Here is a 19,023-nt window from a genome sequence, read left to right as displayed (position 1 = left end):
AATGAACAGGTTCAAAGAACAACCAAATTGGAGCAGATCCCCTAAGGTGCATATACAATATGGTAATATAAATAGTAAAAAAAGATAAGAATGAGAGATGTATATATATAGAGGTGGGTAGAGTAGTCAGAAATTGTACTCAAGTAAGAGTACTGTTACTTTAGAGATTTATTACTCAAGTAAAAGTAACGAGTAGTCACCCAAATATTTACTTGAGTAAAAGTAAAAAGTATGAGTACTGAGTAACTGATGAATAACCTGTTCGTTTAATGATTACGGCAACAAATAATGCACAAAAACATAAAAATAGCAACGAGCAAATTCAGAGCCTGGAATATCTCTTAAGCAACTAAAACAATATTATATATTAAAAAAATAATATATTAAAATTAAAATTAAAATTAAGGCAAATTGAGCCACAATAACTTAACAGCACCATAGGCTCAGTAGACATTGATTGATTGATTGAAACTTGTATTAGTAAATTGCAGTACAGTACATCTTCCGTACAATTGACCACTAAATGGTAACACCCCAATAAGTTTTTCAACGTTAATCAATTACGTAATAAATGACCAAGTCGAGGTGATCTACCTCATATATACATATACATACACACATATCATATATATATACACACACACACACATATATATATATATATATATATATATATATATAGATATATACATACATTTATATATACAGTATTTAATTTATATTTATTTATTTTGCCGTTTTTATTCACATGCTAAAGGTGTTTTAATGAATATACATGCATGTTTAACATATAGATTCCTATCTTTCATGAAGACAAGAATATAAGTTGGTGTATTACCTGATTCTGATGACTTGCATTGATTGAAATCAGACAGTAGTGCTGACAACATCCACATTTTCGAATGGAGGAGAAAAAAAGTTCCTCCTTCCTGTCTAATACATCATGAAAGTCGTTGGTTTTTGGCATCTTATTTCTCCAGCTTCCATATTCGTTTTTATACACTTTACAAGAAATACATTGGCGGCAAACTCCGTAGCTTGCTAGCTTGTTTGCGCTGGCTTTCGGAGACTCTTATTTTGTTAGCGCAGGCGCGATGGAGTGTAACTTTTATTGTGAAGACAGGAACTGGGCGATCAGTCTTTAGGCTTTTGACGGGAAGTACGGTTGAAATAAAAAGTGTCTTTTTTCCTTTACACTTTTACTTGATTGGTTGATTGATTGAAACTTTTATTATTAGATTGCACAGTACAGTACATATTCCGTACAGTTGACCACTAAATGGTAACACCCGAATAAGTTTTTCAACATGTCGGGTTCTACATGTGACGGTCACGTGACCACCTGGCTCTGTTTGATTGGTCCAACGTCACCAGTGACTGCATGTGATTGGTGAAACGCAGGCATGCGCAGATCCTACTTTGATTGCGTGTCTGACAATATCAAAACAAACAAAGCGTGCATTAACAGATAGATAAAAAAAACGTAGCGAGAGCGACCTGATTGCAGATAAATGGAGGGGAGTAAAAGTAGCGTTTCTTCTCTATAAATATACTCAAGTAAAAGTAAAAGTATGTTGCATAAAAACTACTCTTAAAAGTACAATTTATCCCAAAAATTACTCAAGTAGATGTAACGGAGTAAATGTAGCGCGTTACTACCCACCTCTGTATATATATATATATATATATATATATATATATATATATATATATATATATATATATATATATATATGTGTGTGTGTGTGTATGTATATACATATATATTTGTATATATATATGTATATATATATGTATATGTATATATGTATATGTATATATGTATATGTATATATATATATGTATATGTATATATGTATATGTATATATATATGTATATGTATATATATGTATATATATATATGTATATATACATATACTGTATATATATATATATATACATACATATATATATATATATACATATATATATATATATATATATATATATATATATATATATATATATATATATATATACATATATATATCCACACAGATGCATATATGCATACATACGAATATATTTACACACATACATATACATTATTGCACATTATAGTCCGAAAAAAAAAAAAAATTAAAACATGACACATGAGGACATGATGGACATATTGTGCTCACTCAGTGCCGGTTTAATGCTACTATGGCTCTTGGGTAAAAGCTGGTTTTTAGTCTGTTTGTGCTCGCTTTTAGCACCCTATAGCGTATGCCCGAGGGTAGCAGTTCTAGGTGGCAGTGCCCGGGGTGGAATGGGTCTTTCAGGATGCTCTGTGCTTTCCTGAGACAGCGGGAGCTGTACAGGTCAGCCAGGGAGGGGAGGGGGCATCGGAAGATCTTCTGGGCGGTCTTTATGACCCTCTGGAGCGCTGTTCTCTCTGCGGCTGTGCAGCTGCTGAACCACGCGCAGATGCAGTAGGTCAGGATGCGCTCAATGGAGCACCGGTAGAAGGACTCCAGCAGTTCCTGAGAGAGGTGGTTGTTCTTGAGTATTCTCAGGAAGTGCAGTCTCTGGTGTGCCTTCTTGATGGTAGCCGTGGTGTTGGTGCTCCAGGATAGGTCGTCGGCCAGGTGGACTCCCAGGAAGCGGAAGTCGGAGACCCTCTCCACGCAGTCACCGCCGATGATCAGGGGCAGGTTGTCCGTTTTATTCCTCCTAAAGTCTATGACCAGCTCCTTGGTCTTGGAGGTGATCAGGGCCAGGTTGTTGACTGTGCACCAATCCGACAGCTTCTCCACTTCGTCCCGATATACAGCCTCGTCTCCCTCCGAGATGAGCCCCACTACGGTGGTGTCCTCCGCAAATTTGATGATGGAGTTGCTGGAGTGGGCAGGCGTGCAGTCGTATGTGTAGATGGAGGAGAGAAAGGGGCTCAGCACGCAGCCTTGTGGAGAGCCGGTGCTGAGGTACTGGCTCGATGACGTGGCGACCCAACTGCACCCTCTGGGGGCGGTTGGATAAGAAGTCCTTAATCCACATGCAGATGGAGTTCGATAGACCCAAGTCTGACAGTTTGGACACCAGTCTATCAGGTATGATGGTGTTAAATGCTGAATTATAATCCACAAAAAGCAGCCGCACGTCTCCAGGTGACCCAGGGAGGAGTGTAGGGCTGTGGCGATGGCGTCCTCTGTGGACCTGTTGGTTCTGTAGGCAAACTGGTGTGGGTCGAGCTCGGGAGGGAGGACTGAGGTAATATGGGTCCTTACCAGCTTCTCGAAGCACTTCATAGCTATAGGTATGAGTGCAACTGGACGGTAGTCATTCAGGCAGTTGACAGAGTTCTTCTTCGGGACCGAGATTATTGTGGAGGTCTTCAGGAATGATGGGATGACGACCTGAGAGAGGGACTGGGTGAAGATCTTATTAAAGCTTGCTGTTGTCTTCACCAGGATTTTCAATCAGTCCTTGTCCCAGTACATCGTCCCACCCTGTCTAAAGGACTCTGTTATTGTCCCACTTCCCAAAAAAAAACTGCAGTACACAGCCTGAATGATTACTGTCCAGTGGCACTTACACCAATCATTATGAAGTGCTTTGAAACTCTGGTTCGGGGGCACATCACCTCAAATATGTCACCTGCTTTGGACTCCCACCAGTTTGCATACAGGGCAAACAGCTCTACAGACGATGCTGTTGCAACAGCCCTACACACTGCTCTGAGCCACCTAGAGCAGCGGGGGAGCAATGCAAGGCTACTTTTTGTTGATTTTAGCTCTGCGTTCAACACCATCCTCCCCAACAGACTGGTGCCCAAACTGACGGGGCTGGGACTGTCTTCCTCCATCTGCCACTGGATCCTGGACTTCCTGACAAACTACTCTCAGAGGGTGAGAGTAGGCTCCTACCTTTCAGCATCCATCAGCATCAGCACCGGCTCCCCCCAGGGCTGAGTGCTAAGCCCCCTACTTTACACCCTCTACACTCATGACTACACCCCTGCTCATGCCAGCAATACCACCATTAAACTTGCAGACGACAACACAGTAGTTGGACTCATTTCATAGAGGGATGAGTCTGCCTACAGAAATGAAGTGGAGCGGCTGACTGGGTGGTGCAGGGAAAACAACTTGGTCTTTGACACCACCAAGACGAAGGAGCTGATCATGGGTTTCCGGAAGAAAAAAACAATAAACATCCAACCATTGTGGGGATTATGTGGAAAGGGTCTCTGACTTCAGGTTCCTGGGCATCCAGATCGAGGAAGACCTGTCGTGGAGTATGAACACCTCAGTGACTATCAAAAAGGCACAGCAAAGACTTTACTTTCTGAGAGTCCTCAAAAAGAACAATCTGTCTCAAAAACTGCTTGTGTCCTTCTATCGCTGCTCAATAGAGAGTATGCTGACATACTGCATGTGTGTATGGTATGCCAGCTGCACGGTGGAAGACAGAAATGCACTTCAGAGGGTCATAAAAACTGCCATGAAGATCACTGGCTGCTTTTCTCCCCTACCTAGATGAACTGTACAGTGCCAGGTGCCTCAAAAAGGCCCCAAACATCATAAAGGACCCATCTCAACCTGGACATAAACTTTTTGAACTGATGCCCTCAGGCAGGAGATACAGGACAATAAAATGCCGGACAAACCGTTATAAAAACACTTTTTACCCAAGAGCAATAGTGTCGCTGAACACATGATAACAATAATGACTGCATGATTTTTGCACTAAATTAGTTTGCATACAATTTCGTTGTACAATGACAATAAAGATATATTCTATTCTATTCTATTCTATGTCAACTTCACTGGGTTTGGCTTTTTTACATATGTATGTACATATGTATATACATATTTACAGTATATATGTACTGTGTATATGTACATACAGTATATACATATATGTCAATAAATACATATGTATATACAGTATATTGCCAAATGTATTTGGCCACCCATCTAAATGATCAGAATCATGTGTCCTAATCACTTGGCCCGACCACAGGTATTCAAAATCAAGCACTTAGGCATGGAGACTATTTCTACAAAAATTTGTGAAAGAATGGGCCGCTCTCAGGAGCTTAGCGATTTCCAGCATGGAACTGTCACAGGATGCCACCTGTGCAACAAATCCAGTCAAAAAAAATCCTTGCTCCTAAATATTCCAAAGTCAACTTTGGAATATTTATTATAAGAAAATGGAAGAGTTTGGGAACAACAGCCCCGTAAAAGAGAAGGGTCAGCGCGTGCCGAAGTGCATAGTGCAAAGAAGTCGCCGATTTCGTGTGAATTCCAATTAACCCACGTACAGTACGCAGGGAGCTTCATGGAATGGTTTTAAATGGCTGAGCATAAACCATACATCACCAAGTCCAATGCAAACCGTCGGATGCAGTGGTGTAAAGCAGTAGTCCCCAACCTTTTTGTAGCTGCGGACCAGTCAACGCTTGAAAATTTGTCCCACAGACCGGGGTGGGTTTTCATAAAGAAATAAATCAAATCAAATCAACTTATTTATATAGCACATTTAAAATTTACCACAGGGGTAGCCAAAGTGCTGTACAATGGGCAGGTTAAAAACGAGAACCGAGCAAACACAACACAACACAAACAGAACATGATAAAAAATTAGTAAATAAAATAAAATAAAATAAATAAAACCTAAAAACAGGTTTACAGCAGGTGTATAATGGGGCGCCATTGCAGGATAGATATCACTCAGTGTTAAAAGCCATGGAATAAAAGTATATTTTTAAGAGAGATTTAATAACAGGAAGAGAGGAGGCTTGTCTAACACTCAGAGCTAGGTCATTCCAGAGCTTGGGAGCAGCAGCGACGAATGTTCTGTCACCTCTAAGCTTCAGCCTTTTGTCAGGGACTGTCAGTAGCAGCTGATCGGCTGATCTTAGGTATCGGGTGGGGCAGTAAGGCTGAAGGAGGTCGGAAAAATATGTTGGCACGAGGTTGTTTAGACATTTAAAAACAAATAGGAGGAGTTTAAAATTAATTTGGTAATGCACAGGGAGCCAGTGAAGGGACACTAATATAGGGGTGATGTGCTCACGTGTGCGGGTCTGCGTTAACAGACGAGCAGCAGAGTTCTGCACGAGCTGCAGGCGGGCGAGGGAGGCCTGGCTAATGCGTGTATACATGGCATTACAGTGGTCTAAACGATTCGAGATAAAGGCGTGGAAAAATTTCTCGAGATCATGTCCTGATCGAAGCGGTTTCACTTTCGCTATTTGGTCTAATTGATAAAAGCTTTTTTGAACGACGCTGCTGATTTGTTTTTCGAATTTAAAATTTGAGTCGAACTCTACCCCCAGGTTTGTGACACAGTCGCTGAGATACGGGGTCAGAATGCCGAGGTCAACGTTGGGGGAGGGAGATCGACTTGGACCGAACAACATAACTTCTGTTTTGTCTTCATTTAGGCTCAGGAAGTTAGCTGAAAGCCAGGCTTTGATGTCGTGCAGGCAGTCAATGAGACGTTGAACCGTGTTATTTTGTGCCATGGGAAAATAGATCTGGCAATCATCGGCATAAAAATGAAATGCAATGCCTCCTTCCTAAAAATAGAACCAAGGGGGAGAATGTAAAGCGCAAATAAGATTGAGGCAATGATAGAGCCCTGGGGGACCCCATGTGGTAAAGGAGCTGTGGAAGACATAAAACTGTCTATTTTTAAACAGAAACTCCTGTCGGTTAGTTACAACCGGAACCAGTTGAGGGCGGCGCCCTTAATACCCACACAGTTCTCAAGACGAGTGATTAAGGTTGCGTGGTCGACGGTGTCGAACGCAGCAGACAGATCTAAAAGCGTTCAAATAGAGTTGAACACAGAATCAGTTGACAGGGATTAAGTTAAGAACTTTTAGAAGCGCTGACTCTGTGCTGTGGAGGGCTTTAAAACCGGACTGGAACAGTTAAGTGATACCATTATCCTCTAAGAAGGGCAACAACTGACTGTAGACAACCTTCTCTAATATTTTGGAAATGTATGGAAGATTAGAGATAGGTCTAAGGTTAGAGAGGGGAGTGGGGTCGAGGCTTGGTTTTTTAAGTAAAGGTGGCACCACTGCATGTTTAAACTCTACTGGAACTATTCCAGAAGAGAGGCTACTATTGATAATGTTAAGGACACTTGATCCAATAGTAGCAAATACCTCCTTAAACAGGCGAGGTGGGAGGGCATCTGCAGGAGAACCAGAGGGTTTCATATGACTAATTGTGTCATTTAAAGATGAAAACGACACCGGCTCAAACTGATGGAAAACAGAAGAGAAATGCAGAGGAACAGAAGGGTCAAATGAAGGCTGGGATAAAGTGGCTCTAGTTGACACAATTTTGTCAGTGAAAAAATGGAGACAATTTTCACAGAATTCAAAAGAAGCATCAAAACCAACAGATTTGGGAGCATCAATGACAGTGTTATTAGTTTTGAACAGAACTCTGGGGTTGTTACAGTTAGAAGATATAATCTGAGATAGATATTGTGGAGAGGCAGAGCCGACAGGCCGACAGCGGGATAGGACAAATCTTGTTCCTACCCAAGATGGCGGCCAGGAGGCGGAGTATGCAGCGGAACGGAGAGGCGGGGCGCGCCTGGAGTGCAGCTGCAGCGATCATAGCCAGGTGCGTAATTCACACACCTGCTCTCAATCTGTGCATCTCCTCCTGCTGTATAAAAGGGGAGAAGGAGGAGCAATCGGGGCAGAAGACGGAGGAGAATAAGAAGCAGACGACGACGAGAGCGACCAGACGAGGGATGAACCCGCGAGGAAGACGCAGTCACCTTCCACCAAAAGGCGAGCCGAGACGAGCAGCAAAGGAGGTCGCGCTGGAAATCGGCGCGACTGACTGGGACTAACCACTGTTTGTTGAAATAACAAACGAGTGTCAAACCTGTTACGAGGCGTCTTGCATTGATGTTGCATCCATGAAACCCGCACGACGGTGGCTGGAAGCCTGTCACAAATATATATATATTCATCTCTGTTTTTACAGTCATCTGAAAGGAAAGCAGGGTTTCTTTAAAAATGGCAAAGGAAACATGCAGCCTGTCTTTTTTCCCCTTTCTCTCTGCTATCCGACACTTACGCCTGGCTGCATGAGTGACGTCATTCAACCAGAGCTGAGGCGTGGCTTTAGAGCGGCGGCACTTGAAGGGAGCGATTGTGTCCAGTATTTGTAATCAAATAGAGTTGAACCCAGCAACCAACTTTTCAGTATTCAGACATACAGAGGCTGCAGAATTATCATCACAAAGAGTTGAAAAAATGGAGGAGAGCAGAGCAGGAGACAAAGAATTAAACATGCGAGAGCGTTGGGGCGGAGTGCACAATTTAACTGGACACTGAGTGGGAATATCGAACAGGATCGGCATATGATCAGAGAACACAGCATCGCAAATTTCCAAATTAAAAACACACAAACCATACGAGAGCACTAAATCGAGTGTATACCCGCGTTCATGTGTGGAACCACACACAGACTGTACAAAGTTAAATGAGGAAGCTCCTGGAAAGCGACTCGTCTGGACAGCAGGTGTGAATATTAAATTTACCCACAATAAGGACACGATCATATTTGGGCAGGATTTCAGCCAGAAATTCAGAAAGTCTTTGTGGTACTTGGGTGGTCGATAGACGACGGCACACAAGACGACATCAGAAAGACCCAGTTCAAACATGCATTGTTCGAAGCTCAAAAACGAGGAATTTAGGCGGATCTGACAGCATTTAAAGTCATTTTTAAAAACAACTGCTAATCCTCCTCCTTTTCGGCCGGACAACCGCGGAAAATTAAAGTAGGAACACTCCGGAGGCAGAAGTTCATTAAGAGGGGCGGACTCACCGGCTCTCAGCCATGTTTCTGTCACACAGAGGAAGTCAAGTCCGCGGGAAGGGAAGAAATCCTTCAGTATAAACGTTTTGTTTGTCAAAGATCTTGCTTTCACAAGACTGAAACTGGTGGGGGCTAGCACGTCCAAGGGCGCAGCTAAGCCTCATCCTCCAGACCAACGATAGGAACAAGCCAGGAACCGATGGGATCCAGCGAGTGTTGGTGCAGTAGGAGACCGGATACCCCACCATTCCTCCTTCGGGAAGCCACGGGAAGCCAGGCCAGGAGTGCTCTAACTTTCACCAGCTGGCCGCCACGTTTACCGCGGCGCCGAAGACGCTTCCGCCGGGGCAGAGGAGCCACGAGGCGGGAAAGGAAGGCAGGAATCCGGCCATGTGAAAAAGCTGACTAGGACGTTGAAAAACCAACGTCAAAGTTGATCATATCAGTGGGAGAGGGGCAAAGATCCAACAGAGCTGACAGAGACGAAAATAGACGCAAACAACACAAAAACTAACACAGCTGACAGAGAGGCCAAAGCAAATACTGGCGCCATCCTCGAATACAATCATGTGTGCTTACGGACTGTATCCCTGCAGACTGTATTGATCTATATTGATATATAATGTATATATTGTGTTTTTATGTTGATTTAATAGTTTAAAAAAAATAAATAAATAAATGAATAAATTATTGAGCTGCCCGGTGGTTGGGGACCACTGGTGTAAAGCACGTCGCCATTGGACTCTAGAACAGTGGAGACGCCTTCTCTGGAGTGATGAATCATGCTTTTCCATTTGGCAAATGATGGACAAGTCTGGGTTTGGAGGTTGCCAAAAGAACGGTACATTTCAGACTGCATTTTGCCGAGTGTGAAATTTGGTGGAGGAGGAATTATGGTGTGGGGTTGTTTTTCTGGAGTTGGGCTTGGCCCCTTAGTTCCATTGAAAGGAATTTGAATGCTCCAGAAAAACGAAACGTTTTGGACAATTCCATGCTCCCAACCTTGTGGGAACAGTTAGTCACTTCCTGTATATGAGAAAGAATGCGAAAGAAAAAGGCTCCGCTTTTGCTATCGGAGCTTTTGTTTATTATGAAGATTTTGACCACTGATTTGCGATCACAGCCACAGGAGAGTCACCTGGCATCCTTGACCTCATTTTGGTCAGTTGTGAGGCACTGATACGCTGAAATAAGGCAAGTTGGATGAGACGTTTGCCTCAAGCCATCGGCGCCTTACCGCAGCTCAAAGCGGTTGCCTAGCAACCAAAAACAACGGCGAGTTTACAGCTGTTTTAAAGTGCTTCCAACGTCGCAGAGTGTTATAAATTGACAGACTAACACCTCAAATTGATCTGTGAACAACACAAGGTACTCATTGTTGGAACAACCAAGTTAAACGTGTTGCAAGTTGCTAAAGTAACTGCCATTTAAGACACAAGAGGCACTTTCTGCAATCAAAGGAAATTGAAATCGACATTAATACCATCGAAACACGCATCCCATTGAACAGAAGAGACAACAACGCCACTCCAGTTGTGCTCGTGAAATTCGTAAACAGAAAATCTAAAATGGCATTGCTGAGACAGGGAAAGAAGCTGAAGGGAACAAATGTGTACATGAATGAGCATCTCACTAAACGTAATGCTGAAATCGCCAAGAAAGTACGCGACTTGAGAAAGCAGGCAAAAATCCAGGGAACTTGGAGCGCCAACTGTAAAATCTACATCAAGCGGAATGGAGGTCCAGAAGCAAGAGTAATTGTTGTCAATGACATCAAAGACCTGGACAAATTTTAAGTTTACACAGCTTCCACAACAACGATGATAATGGACTGACAGAAAACAAGCACCTAAACTCAACATCAACACTACTACGCTGCAAGGGACGACTAAAAAAGAAGACTTAGATTCAGGACTGCATCCATCTACACTTATAGAGATTTTTGAAACAACATCAAAGATTGTTGAGCAAGGAAATATGGAACTACAAAACTTCTGCAACAAAGAGCACAAAAACCAGGATTTGGAAAACGATATGGATCCAGATACAAATTTTTTTTTCCCACATTAGTAATAATTGTTTTTATTACACAGATGAGCAATACAATAGCATCATTAAAAGTGACAACAAATTGTCAATTATTCATTTTAATAGCAGAAGCTTGTATGCAAACTACCACAATATTAAGAACTTTTTGGAACACATCAACGAACCCTTCAAAGTGATCGCCGTCACAGAAACATGGATTGATGATAAAAAAGGAATAGATTTTGATCTGGAAGGATATGAACTAAACTATATTAACAGAACCAACAAAAATGGAGGAGGAGTAGCTGTGTATGTGATGAAGAACCTGAACTACAAAGTGGTAAAAAACATGTCATTTGCTATAGATAATATCTTAGAATGTATTAACATTGAAATATGTCAGGAAAATAGCAAAAACATACTCATCAGTTGTATATACTGATCACCTAAGTCAAGTATCGAAACATTTGAAGAATGGATCAAGGCAACTTACATGGACAATGGTAAAAAAATAATTTTCTTATGCGGTGACTTTAATATTGACTTATTGAACCCTAACAAGCAAAAGTTTATTGATGACTTCATTGATACGATGTACAGCATCAGTTTATATCCTAAAATCACAAAGCCAAGCAGAATCACAGGACACTGTGCCACGCTTATTGATAATATTTTTACTAATGATTTTGATAATAACACTACAAGTGGTTTACTAATAACCGACGTTAGTGATCATCTGCCAGTTTTTACAATATATGATGGAAACTGCAAAAAGAACATGGAAGACAAAAGGACATTTCAAAGACTGCACAGAGAAAAGGATGATTGATTTCAAAATGGAGCTACAAAAGCAAGATTGGGACAAGGTGTACAATGAAAAAGAGGTTGATGAAGCATATGAACATTTCTTAAACAAGTTCATAATACTTTATGACAAACATTGTCCATGGAGACAACTCAGTAGTAAACAGAGAAAAAATAATCAACCATGGATGACAAAAGGATTAAAAAATGCTTGTAAGAAGAAGAATACACTATATAGAAAATGTATAGTACAAAGTACTACAGAGGCAGAAGTTAAGTACAAAAAGTATAAAAACAAGTTAACAAACATACTACGATCATGTAGAAAAGAATATTACAGTAAATTATTGGACAGGAACAAAAATAATATGAGAGCAACATGGGGCATTCTCAATAGCATTATTAAAAATGGCACTGAGAGGGATTACCCCCAATACTTCTTAGACGGAAATAAACATAATGACAACATAAAGGAAGTAGTTGAAAGCTTTAATAACTACTTTGTAAATATTGGCCCAAAATTGGAAGAAAGGATTCCAGACCCAGTTTCAATTGAGGACTATAATGATACCATAGAGCGAAATCCCAACTCCATGTTCCTCAGTAATGTGACACAGGAGGAAATAGTTAAAATTGTGAAAAAATGTAAATCAAAGACTTCAACTGATTTTAACGGAATTGATATGGATACGATAAAAAAGGTTATTGATGAGATCTCAGGACCATTAATGTATATTAGTAACCTATCATTTCAAACAGGTACATTTCCAAACAAAATGAAAATAGCTAAAGTTGCACCAATCTATAAGACTGGAGATAAACACCAGTTTACAAATTATAGACCTGTTTCTTTACTTCCACAATTTTCTAAAATCATCGAAAAACTGTTCAATAACAGATTAGAGAGTTTCATAAATAAAAATAGAATACTCGAAGAGAACCAATATGGATACAGAGCTAATGTTTCAACTTCAATGGCTTTCATTGAAATCACAGAAGAAATTACCAATGCAATAGATGGTAAAAAATGTGCGGCAGCAGCGTTTATGGATCTAACTAAAGCATTTGACACAATTAATCACAATATTTTAATAAAAAAACTAGAACGATATGGCATCAGAGGGTTAGTCATAAATTGGATAAGAAGTTATCTAACGAACAGGAAACAATACGTGAAGCTAGGCGAACACACTTCCATAATGCTAAATATATCCTGTGGTGTACCTCAGGGATCAATACTAGGACCTAAATTATTCAATCTCTATATAAATGACATTTGTTAAGTTACAAGAGATTTCCAGTTAGTATTATTTGCGGATGATACAACAGCGTTTTGTTCAGGAGAGAACACTCAGACGATAATACAAATAATAACAGAAGAAATTAACAAATTAAAAGAATGGTTTGACAAAAACAGACTATCATTGAATCTCAGTAAAACTAAAATAATGGTATTTGGTAACAGTAGAAAAGAAAGTCAAACACAAATACAAATAGACGGAATAGAAATTGAAAGAGTAAGTGAAACCAAATTTCTAGGTATAATGATTGATGATAAATTGAACTGGAAATCTCATGTAAAAAATATACAACATAGAGTAGCAAGAAATACGTCAATAATGAATAAAGCCAAGTATGTTCTTGACCAAAAATCACTTCATATTCTCTACTGCTCACTAGTGTTACCATATCTGAGTTACTGTGTAGAAATATGGGTAAAATAATTACAAAAGTACACTTCATTCACTAACAGTGTTACAAAAAAGATCAGTTAGAATAATACATAATGTTGGATATAGAGAACATACAAACCCTTTATTTATTGAATAAAAGATACTGAAATTCCACGACATAGTGGAATTGCAAACAGCTAAGATTATACACAAAGCAAACTATAACCTGCTTCCCAAGAATATACAACAATTCTTCTCAACAAAAGAAGAGAAATATAATCTTAGAGAAAAATGTAATTTAAAACATTTGTATGCACGTACAGCACTTAAGACCTTCAGTATATCAGTATGTGGAATTAAATTATGGAATGGATTAAGCAAAGCAATCAAACAATGTACTAATATCATCCACTTCAAGAAACTCTTCAAACTGGAAGTGTTTACAAAGTACAAAAAAGAAGAACTATGATAAACATTCTGATTTTACTCACCCATTCATTCTCAAAATAATCTTACTTATGTCATCGTATGAAATAATACTTGCTTCACCAATTATTTATTTGTTTATTTATTTTTATCGTGATTAATTATTACTTAAGGAGTATACATTGTGAATACATTGAGAGCAGGAAGTGAGAAAAGTTTTAGCAAGTGTTATGTAAAGAAAAGGGGTAGGATTAAATAAACTCTGCTTCTTCCTACTCCTTTTCGAACATGTTGAAAAGAGAAACTGGAAATTGTGATGTATCATGTTGTATGCTTGCTGTTCGAAATAAACTCAAACTCAAACAGTTTGGAGTGGACCCCTTCCTCTTCCGACATGACTGTGCTCCAGTGCACAAGGAAGGTCCATAAAGACATGGATGACAGAATCTGGCGTGGATGAACTTGACTGGCCTGCACAGAGTCCTGACTTAAACCTGATAAAACACCTTTGGGAGTAATTAGAACGAAGAGTGAAAGCTAGGCCTCCTTGACCAACATCAGTGTGTAACCTCAGCAATGCTCTTTTGGAAGAATGGTCAAAAAATTCTATTAAGACACTCCGCAACCTTGTGGACAGCCTTGCAAGAGGAGTTGAAGCTGTAATAGCTGCAAAAGGTGGACCGACATCATGTTGAACCCTATGGATTAGGGATGGGATGGCACTTCAAGTTCATATGTGAGTCAAGGCAGGTGGATAAATACTTTTGGCAATATAATGTATGTCTACATGTATATATATATATATATATATATATATATAAATATATATATATATATATATATATATATATACTTCTATATACTATGTATAAATAAATATATATATACAGTGTATATATACAGTATATATGTATATATATACACACAAACCCCGATATGAGTTGTGTTAGATGTAAATATAAACGGAATACAATGATTTGCAAATCCTTTTCAACCCATATTCAGTTGAATATGCTACAAGACAACATATTTGATGTTAAAACTGATAAACTTTTTTTTTTTGCAAATAATCATTAACTTCAGAATTTGATGCCAGCAACACGTGACAAAGAAGTTGGGAAATGTGGCATTAAATACTGATAAAGTGGAGGAATGCTCATCAAACACTTATTTGGAAGATCTCACAGGTGTGCAGGCTAATTGGGAACAGGTGGGTACTATTGCAAGAAATTTAGGGATGTCAACATCTAAGGTCCATAATATCATCAAAAGGTTCAGAAAATCTGGAGAAGTCACGTAAGTCACGTAAGCGGCATGGCCGGAAACCAACATTGAATGACCGTAACCTTTGATCTCTCAGACGGCAATGTATCAAAAACCCACATCAATCTCTAAAGGATATCATCACATGGGCTCAGGAACACTTCAAAAAAACACTTTCACTAAATACAGTTTGTCGCTACATCTGTAAATGCAAGTTAAAGCTCTACTATGCAAAGTGAAAGCCATTTTTCAACAACAACCAGAAACGCCGCCGGCTTCTCTGGGCCCAAGATCCTCTAAGAAGTACTGATGCAAAGTGGAAAAGTGTTCTGTGGTCTGACGAGTCCAAATTTCAAATTGTTTTTGGAAATATTCGACATCATGTCATCCGGACCAAAGGGGAAGCGAACCATCCAGACTGTTATCAACGCAACGTTCAAAAGCCAGCATCTGTGATGGTATGGGGGTGCATTAGTGCCCAAGGCATGGGTAGCTTACACATATGTGAAGGCACCATTAATGCTGAAAGGTACATACAGGTTTTGGAACAACATATGCTGCCATCTAAGTGCCGTCTTTTTCATCGAGGCCCCTGCTTATTTCCGCAAGACAGTGCCAAGCCACATTCAGCACGTGTTACAACAGCGTGGTTTCGTAAAAAAAAAGTGCGGGTACTGTCCTGGCCCACCTACAGTCCAGACCTGTCTCCCATCGAAAATGTGTGGCGCATTATGAAGCATAAAATACGACAGCGGAGACCCCGGACTGTTGAACGACTGAAGCTCTACATAAAACAAGAATGGGAAAGAATTCCACTTTCAAAGCTTCAACAATTAGTTTCCTCAGTTCCCAAATGTTTGAGTGTTGTTAAAAGAAAAGGTGATGTAACACAGTGGTGAACATGCCCTTTCCCAACTACTTTGGCACATGTTGCAGCCATGAAATTCTAAGTTAATTATCATTTGCAAAGAAAAAAACAAAGTTTATATGTTTAAACATCAAATATTTGTCTTTGTAATGCATTCAATTGAATATGGGTTGAAAAGGATTTGCAAATCATTGTAATCCGTTTATATTTACATCTCACACAATTTCCCAACTCATATGGAAACAGGTTTTGTTATATTTGAAAGTCCACCAGTGCCCCACAGTTTTACACAAAGTGGAACAACTGAAATTCATTGTATGAAAAGCAAGTGTTTGGTGAATAACTTTTTTTTGTTGGATTTTAGCTGATGATATAGATAGCACCTTCATGAGCAGCAGCAATATTGTGTGTTAATGCCAGGAAGCCCATTTAGCGTTTGAAGGTGAAAGGTGTCTGTCACAAGTCGTTATGTGAGACGAGTCAGGAAACAATGTTGGCCTCTTTAATCAGCGCCAGTGTTTATCTCAATTCAGCTCCCGGCTAATGAGCCACCCTGCCCCTTTTTCTAAAAATAAGCGACCTCTATTGATTTATAGTGGCCCCTCACTAAGAGTGGGTTTGTTGATAAATCACTAAAAAGAGTTATTTTAGTCAGAGCAGCATATCAAAAGGTTTGGAGACCAGTGTCCTACCGTTGGATGCTCAAGTGAAGTGTTTTTCAACCACTGTGTACCGTGAGATACTGACTGGCGTGCCGTGGGAGATTATCTAATTTCATGTATTTGGGTTAAGAATATTTTTTGCAAACAAGTAATTATAGTCTGCAAATTATGTGTTGTTTTTGAGTGTTTGTGCTGTCTAGAGTTGGGCAGAGTAACCATGTAATACTCTTCCATATCAGTAGGTGGCAGAAGGTAGCTAATTAGTTTGTAGATGTCGAGAACAGCGGGAGGTAGGGTGCAGGTAAAAAGGTGTCTAATGCTAATACCAAAAATAAACAAAAGGTGAGTTCCCCTAAGAAAAGGCATTAAAGTTTAGGGAGGGCTATGCAGAACGAGACTAAAACTGAACTGGCTACAACGTCAACAAAAACAGAATGCTGGACGACAGCAAAGACTTACTGTGGAGCAAAGATGGCGTCCACAACGTACATCCGAACATGAAATAAAAATCAACAATGTCCCAACAAAGAAGGATAAAAAACAACATAAATATTCTTGATTGCTAAAACCAAGAAGATGCAGGAAATATCACTCTAAGGAAGACATGAAACTGCTACAGGAAAACCCCCCAAAAATAAAAGCGTAAGACAAGAACTAAAACACTACACACAGGAAAACACCAAAAAACTCAAAATAAGTCATGGCGTGATGTGACAGGTCGTGACAATACACCTTCTTTGAGACAAAAGCTATTTTGATGCATGGTTGGTTATGGTTTGAATTAATATCCTACAATTGGGAGAACAACCTTCTACTGTAATTATCAGCTGCTGAGTTTCATTTTTTAATGTTTTCTGCTGGTAGTGTACATCTGGATTTTTTTCAATTAAAAAATGGTGCCTTGTCTCAAAAAAGGTTGAAAAACACTGTTCATGTGATCCACTTGTATTCTGCTGTCATAAGAAAATAATTACATTTCAGGGACAGGACAAAGGTTAGAGGTTAGAGAATACAAATGTTAGTTGCCTACTACTCACCGGCCGGCCTTTGCACGCCACTGCGCTCGGTCCTGATCACGTCACAAAGCAAAGAAAACACCATGGGGATGAGCGACAAACGCATCTGGGCTACTGGCAGGCGCCCGACTCGGCGCTGGACTGATGCCGTCATGTGCAGAAGGTCCAGAGGTGGGGAACAGAGGATGACTTTCCACACAAGATGATGAAGAAGGCTGCAAGGGATGTAGCCCTTGTACAGACAAAGCTAAGGTCCTTTCCCTATATCCTTTTTTCGGCTTGTCCGATGGCGTCATCTGCGGGTACGTGGCGAGGAGGAGCAGTGAACATGTGCCGTTTAAAAGGGGAAAACTGAAAATTTAACAGCAGACCAGCCACTCTTGTAGGATAGTCATCTTTAACTCTTTCAAGGCAGACAGGCCTTAAGTGCTTCCATATTTGCAACATTATCTTTAGCCTCCTCCTCCTGCTCTTCCTCCTCTTTCTCAACCCCCTCTCCTGCTGCAAGATTTCTCCAAAAGACCTAATTGCAGTCAGGAAACACATCAGTGTCAATGGATAAGTGGTGCAGTCGTACTGTTTACAGGCTTGACCGTGGTTAACATTTCCACAGTCAAAATATCATTAAGAAATGTAATGTTTTTATAGAGCATAACAAAACTTAACGACCTTCAAAGTAAGTGATTTATAGTCCACTAAATATGAAACAACCGCCATATTGTAACCTTCACACTGGGTCATACTTGTATAGCCCTTTCTACCTTTTTAAGGAACTCAAAGCGCTTTGACACTTTTTCCACATTCATACACACATTCACATACTAAAAGCGGGAGCTGCCATGCAAGGCGCTAACCAGGACCCATCAGGATCAAGGGCTAAGCTTCTTGCTCAAGGACACGACAGACGTGACTAGGATGGTAGAAGATGGGTATTCAACTTGGGTTGCTGGCACAGCCACTCTCCCAACATGCCGTCCCCTGGTGTCCCCCAATATCGTAGCCTTGTGTGTGTTCTACTGTAGATTAAAGTACTCACTCTAAGCGTCGTTGCTATGGTCACCACAACACGACCACTACAGGTAAATACTTCATGGTAGTCTGGGTAATTCATCTAAGTTAGAACTGGGGTTCCATGTGCTAAAACCACGGGTGTAGGTTGCTCTCTAAAATATGGTAAACCTGACAGTCACAGCTGGGACCGTTTTTTGCATTGTAAGCATTGCGTGTCCCACGTTGTCATTCCACATCGTTCTGCCAAAGGCTCACCAATGTTATGTGGCGCTGATGGAGTGGAAAATAAAGTAAATCAATGGACTTCATCTCCACTTAGCATTGCGCCTGATAACAGTCTTTGTAGCAATAAATGGATCATATCCATCCATCTACTTCCGCTTATCCAAGGTTGGGTTGCAGGGGCAGCAACCTTTGCAGAGAAGCCCAGACCTCCCTCTCCC

At 40.3% G+C, this 19,023-nt stretch overlaps 1 protein-coding gene across 3 annotated transcripts in view; it reads right to left on the bottom strand.

Moving 5' to 3' along the window:
* rspo4 (R-spondin 4) overlaps positions 1 to 18,006 on the bottom strand; it is a 98,558-nt gene extending 80,552 nt beyond the window's left edge. The window contains exon 1 of one of the 3 annotated variants that reach the window (XM_061874428.1): positions 17,591 to 18,006. In XM_061874428.1, coding sequence (XP_061730412.1) covers positions 17,591 to 17,723 — 133 coding nt within the window. In that variant the 5' untranslated portion in view covers positions 17,724 to 18,006. The remainder of the gene's footprint in view (positions 1 to 17,590) is intronic. The other 2 variants (XM_061874426.1, XM_061874427.1) reach the window with 2 other exon arrangements.
* Between the last annotated feature and the right edge of the window lie 1,017 nt (positions 18,007 to 19,023).

The sequence above is a fragment of the Nerophis ophidion genome, linkage group LG16 (genome assembly GCF_033978795.1).
Source record: "Nerophis ophidion isolate RoL-2023_Sa linkage group LG16, RoL_Noph_v1.0, whole genome shotgun sequence".
In the NCBI taxonomy this organism is placed as follows: Eukaryota; Metazoa; Chordata; class Actinopteri; order Syngnathiformes; family Syngnathidae; genus Nerophis; species Nerophis ophidion.
This window is presented reverse-complemented; position numbering and strand designations above follow the sequence as displayed.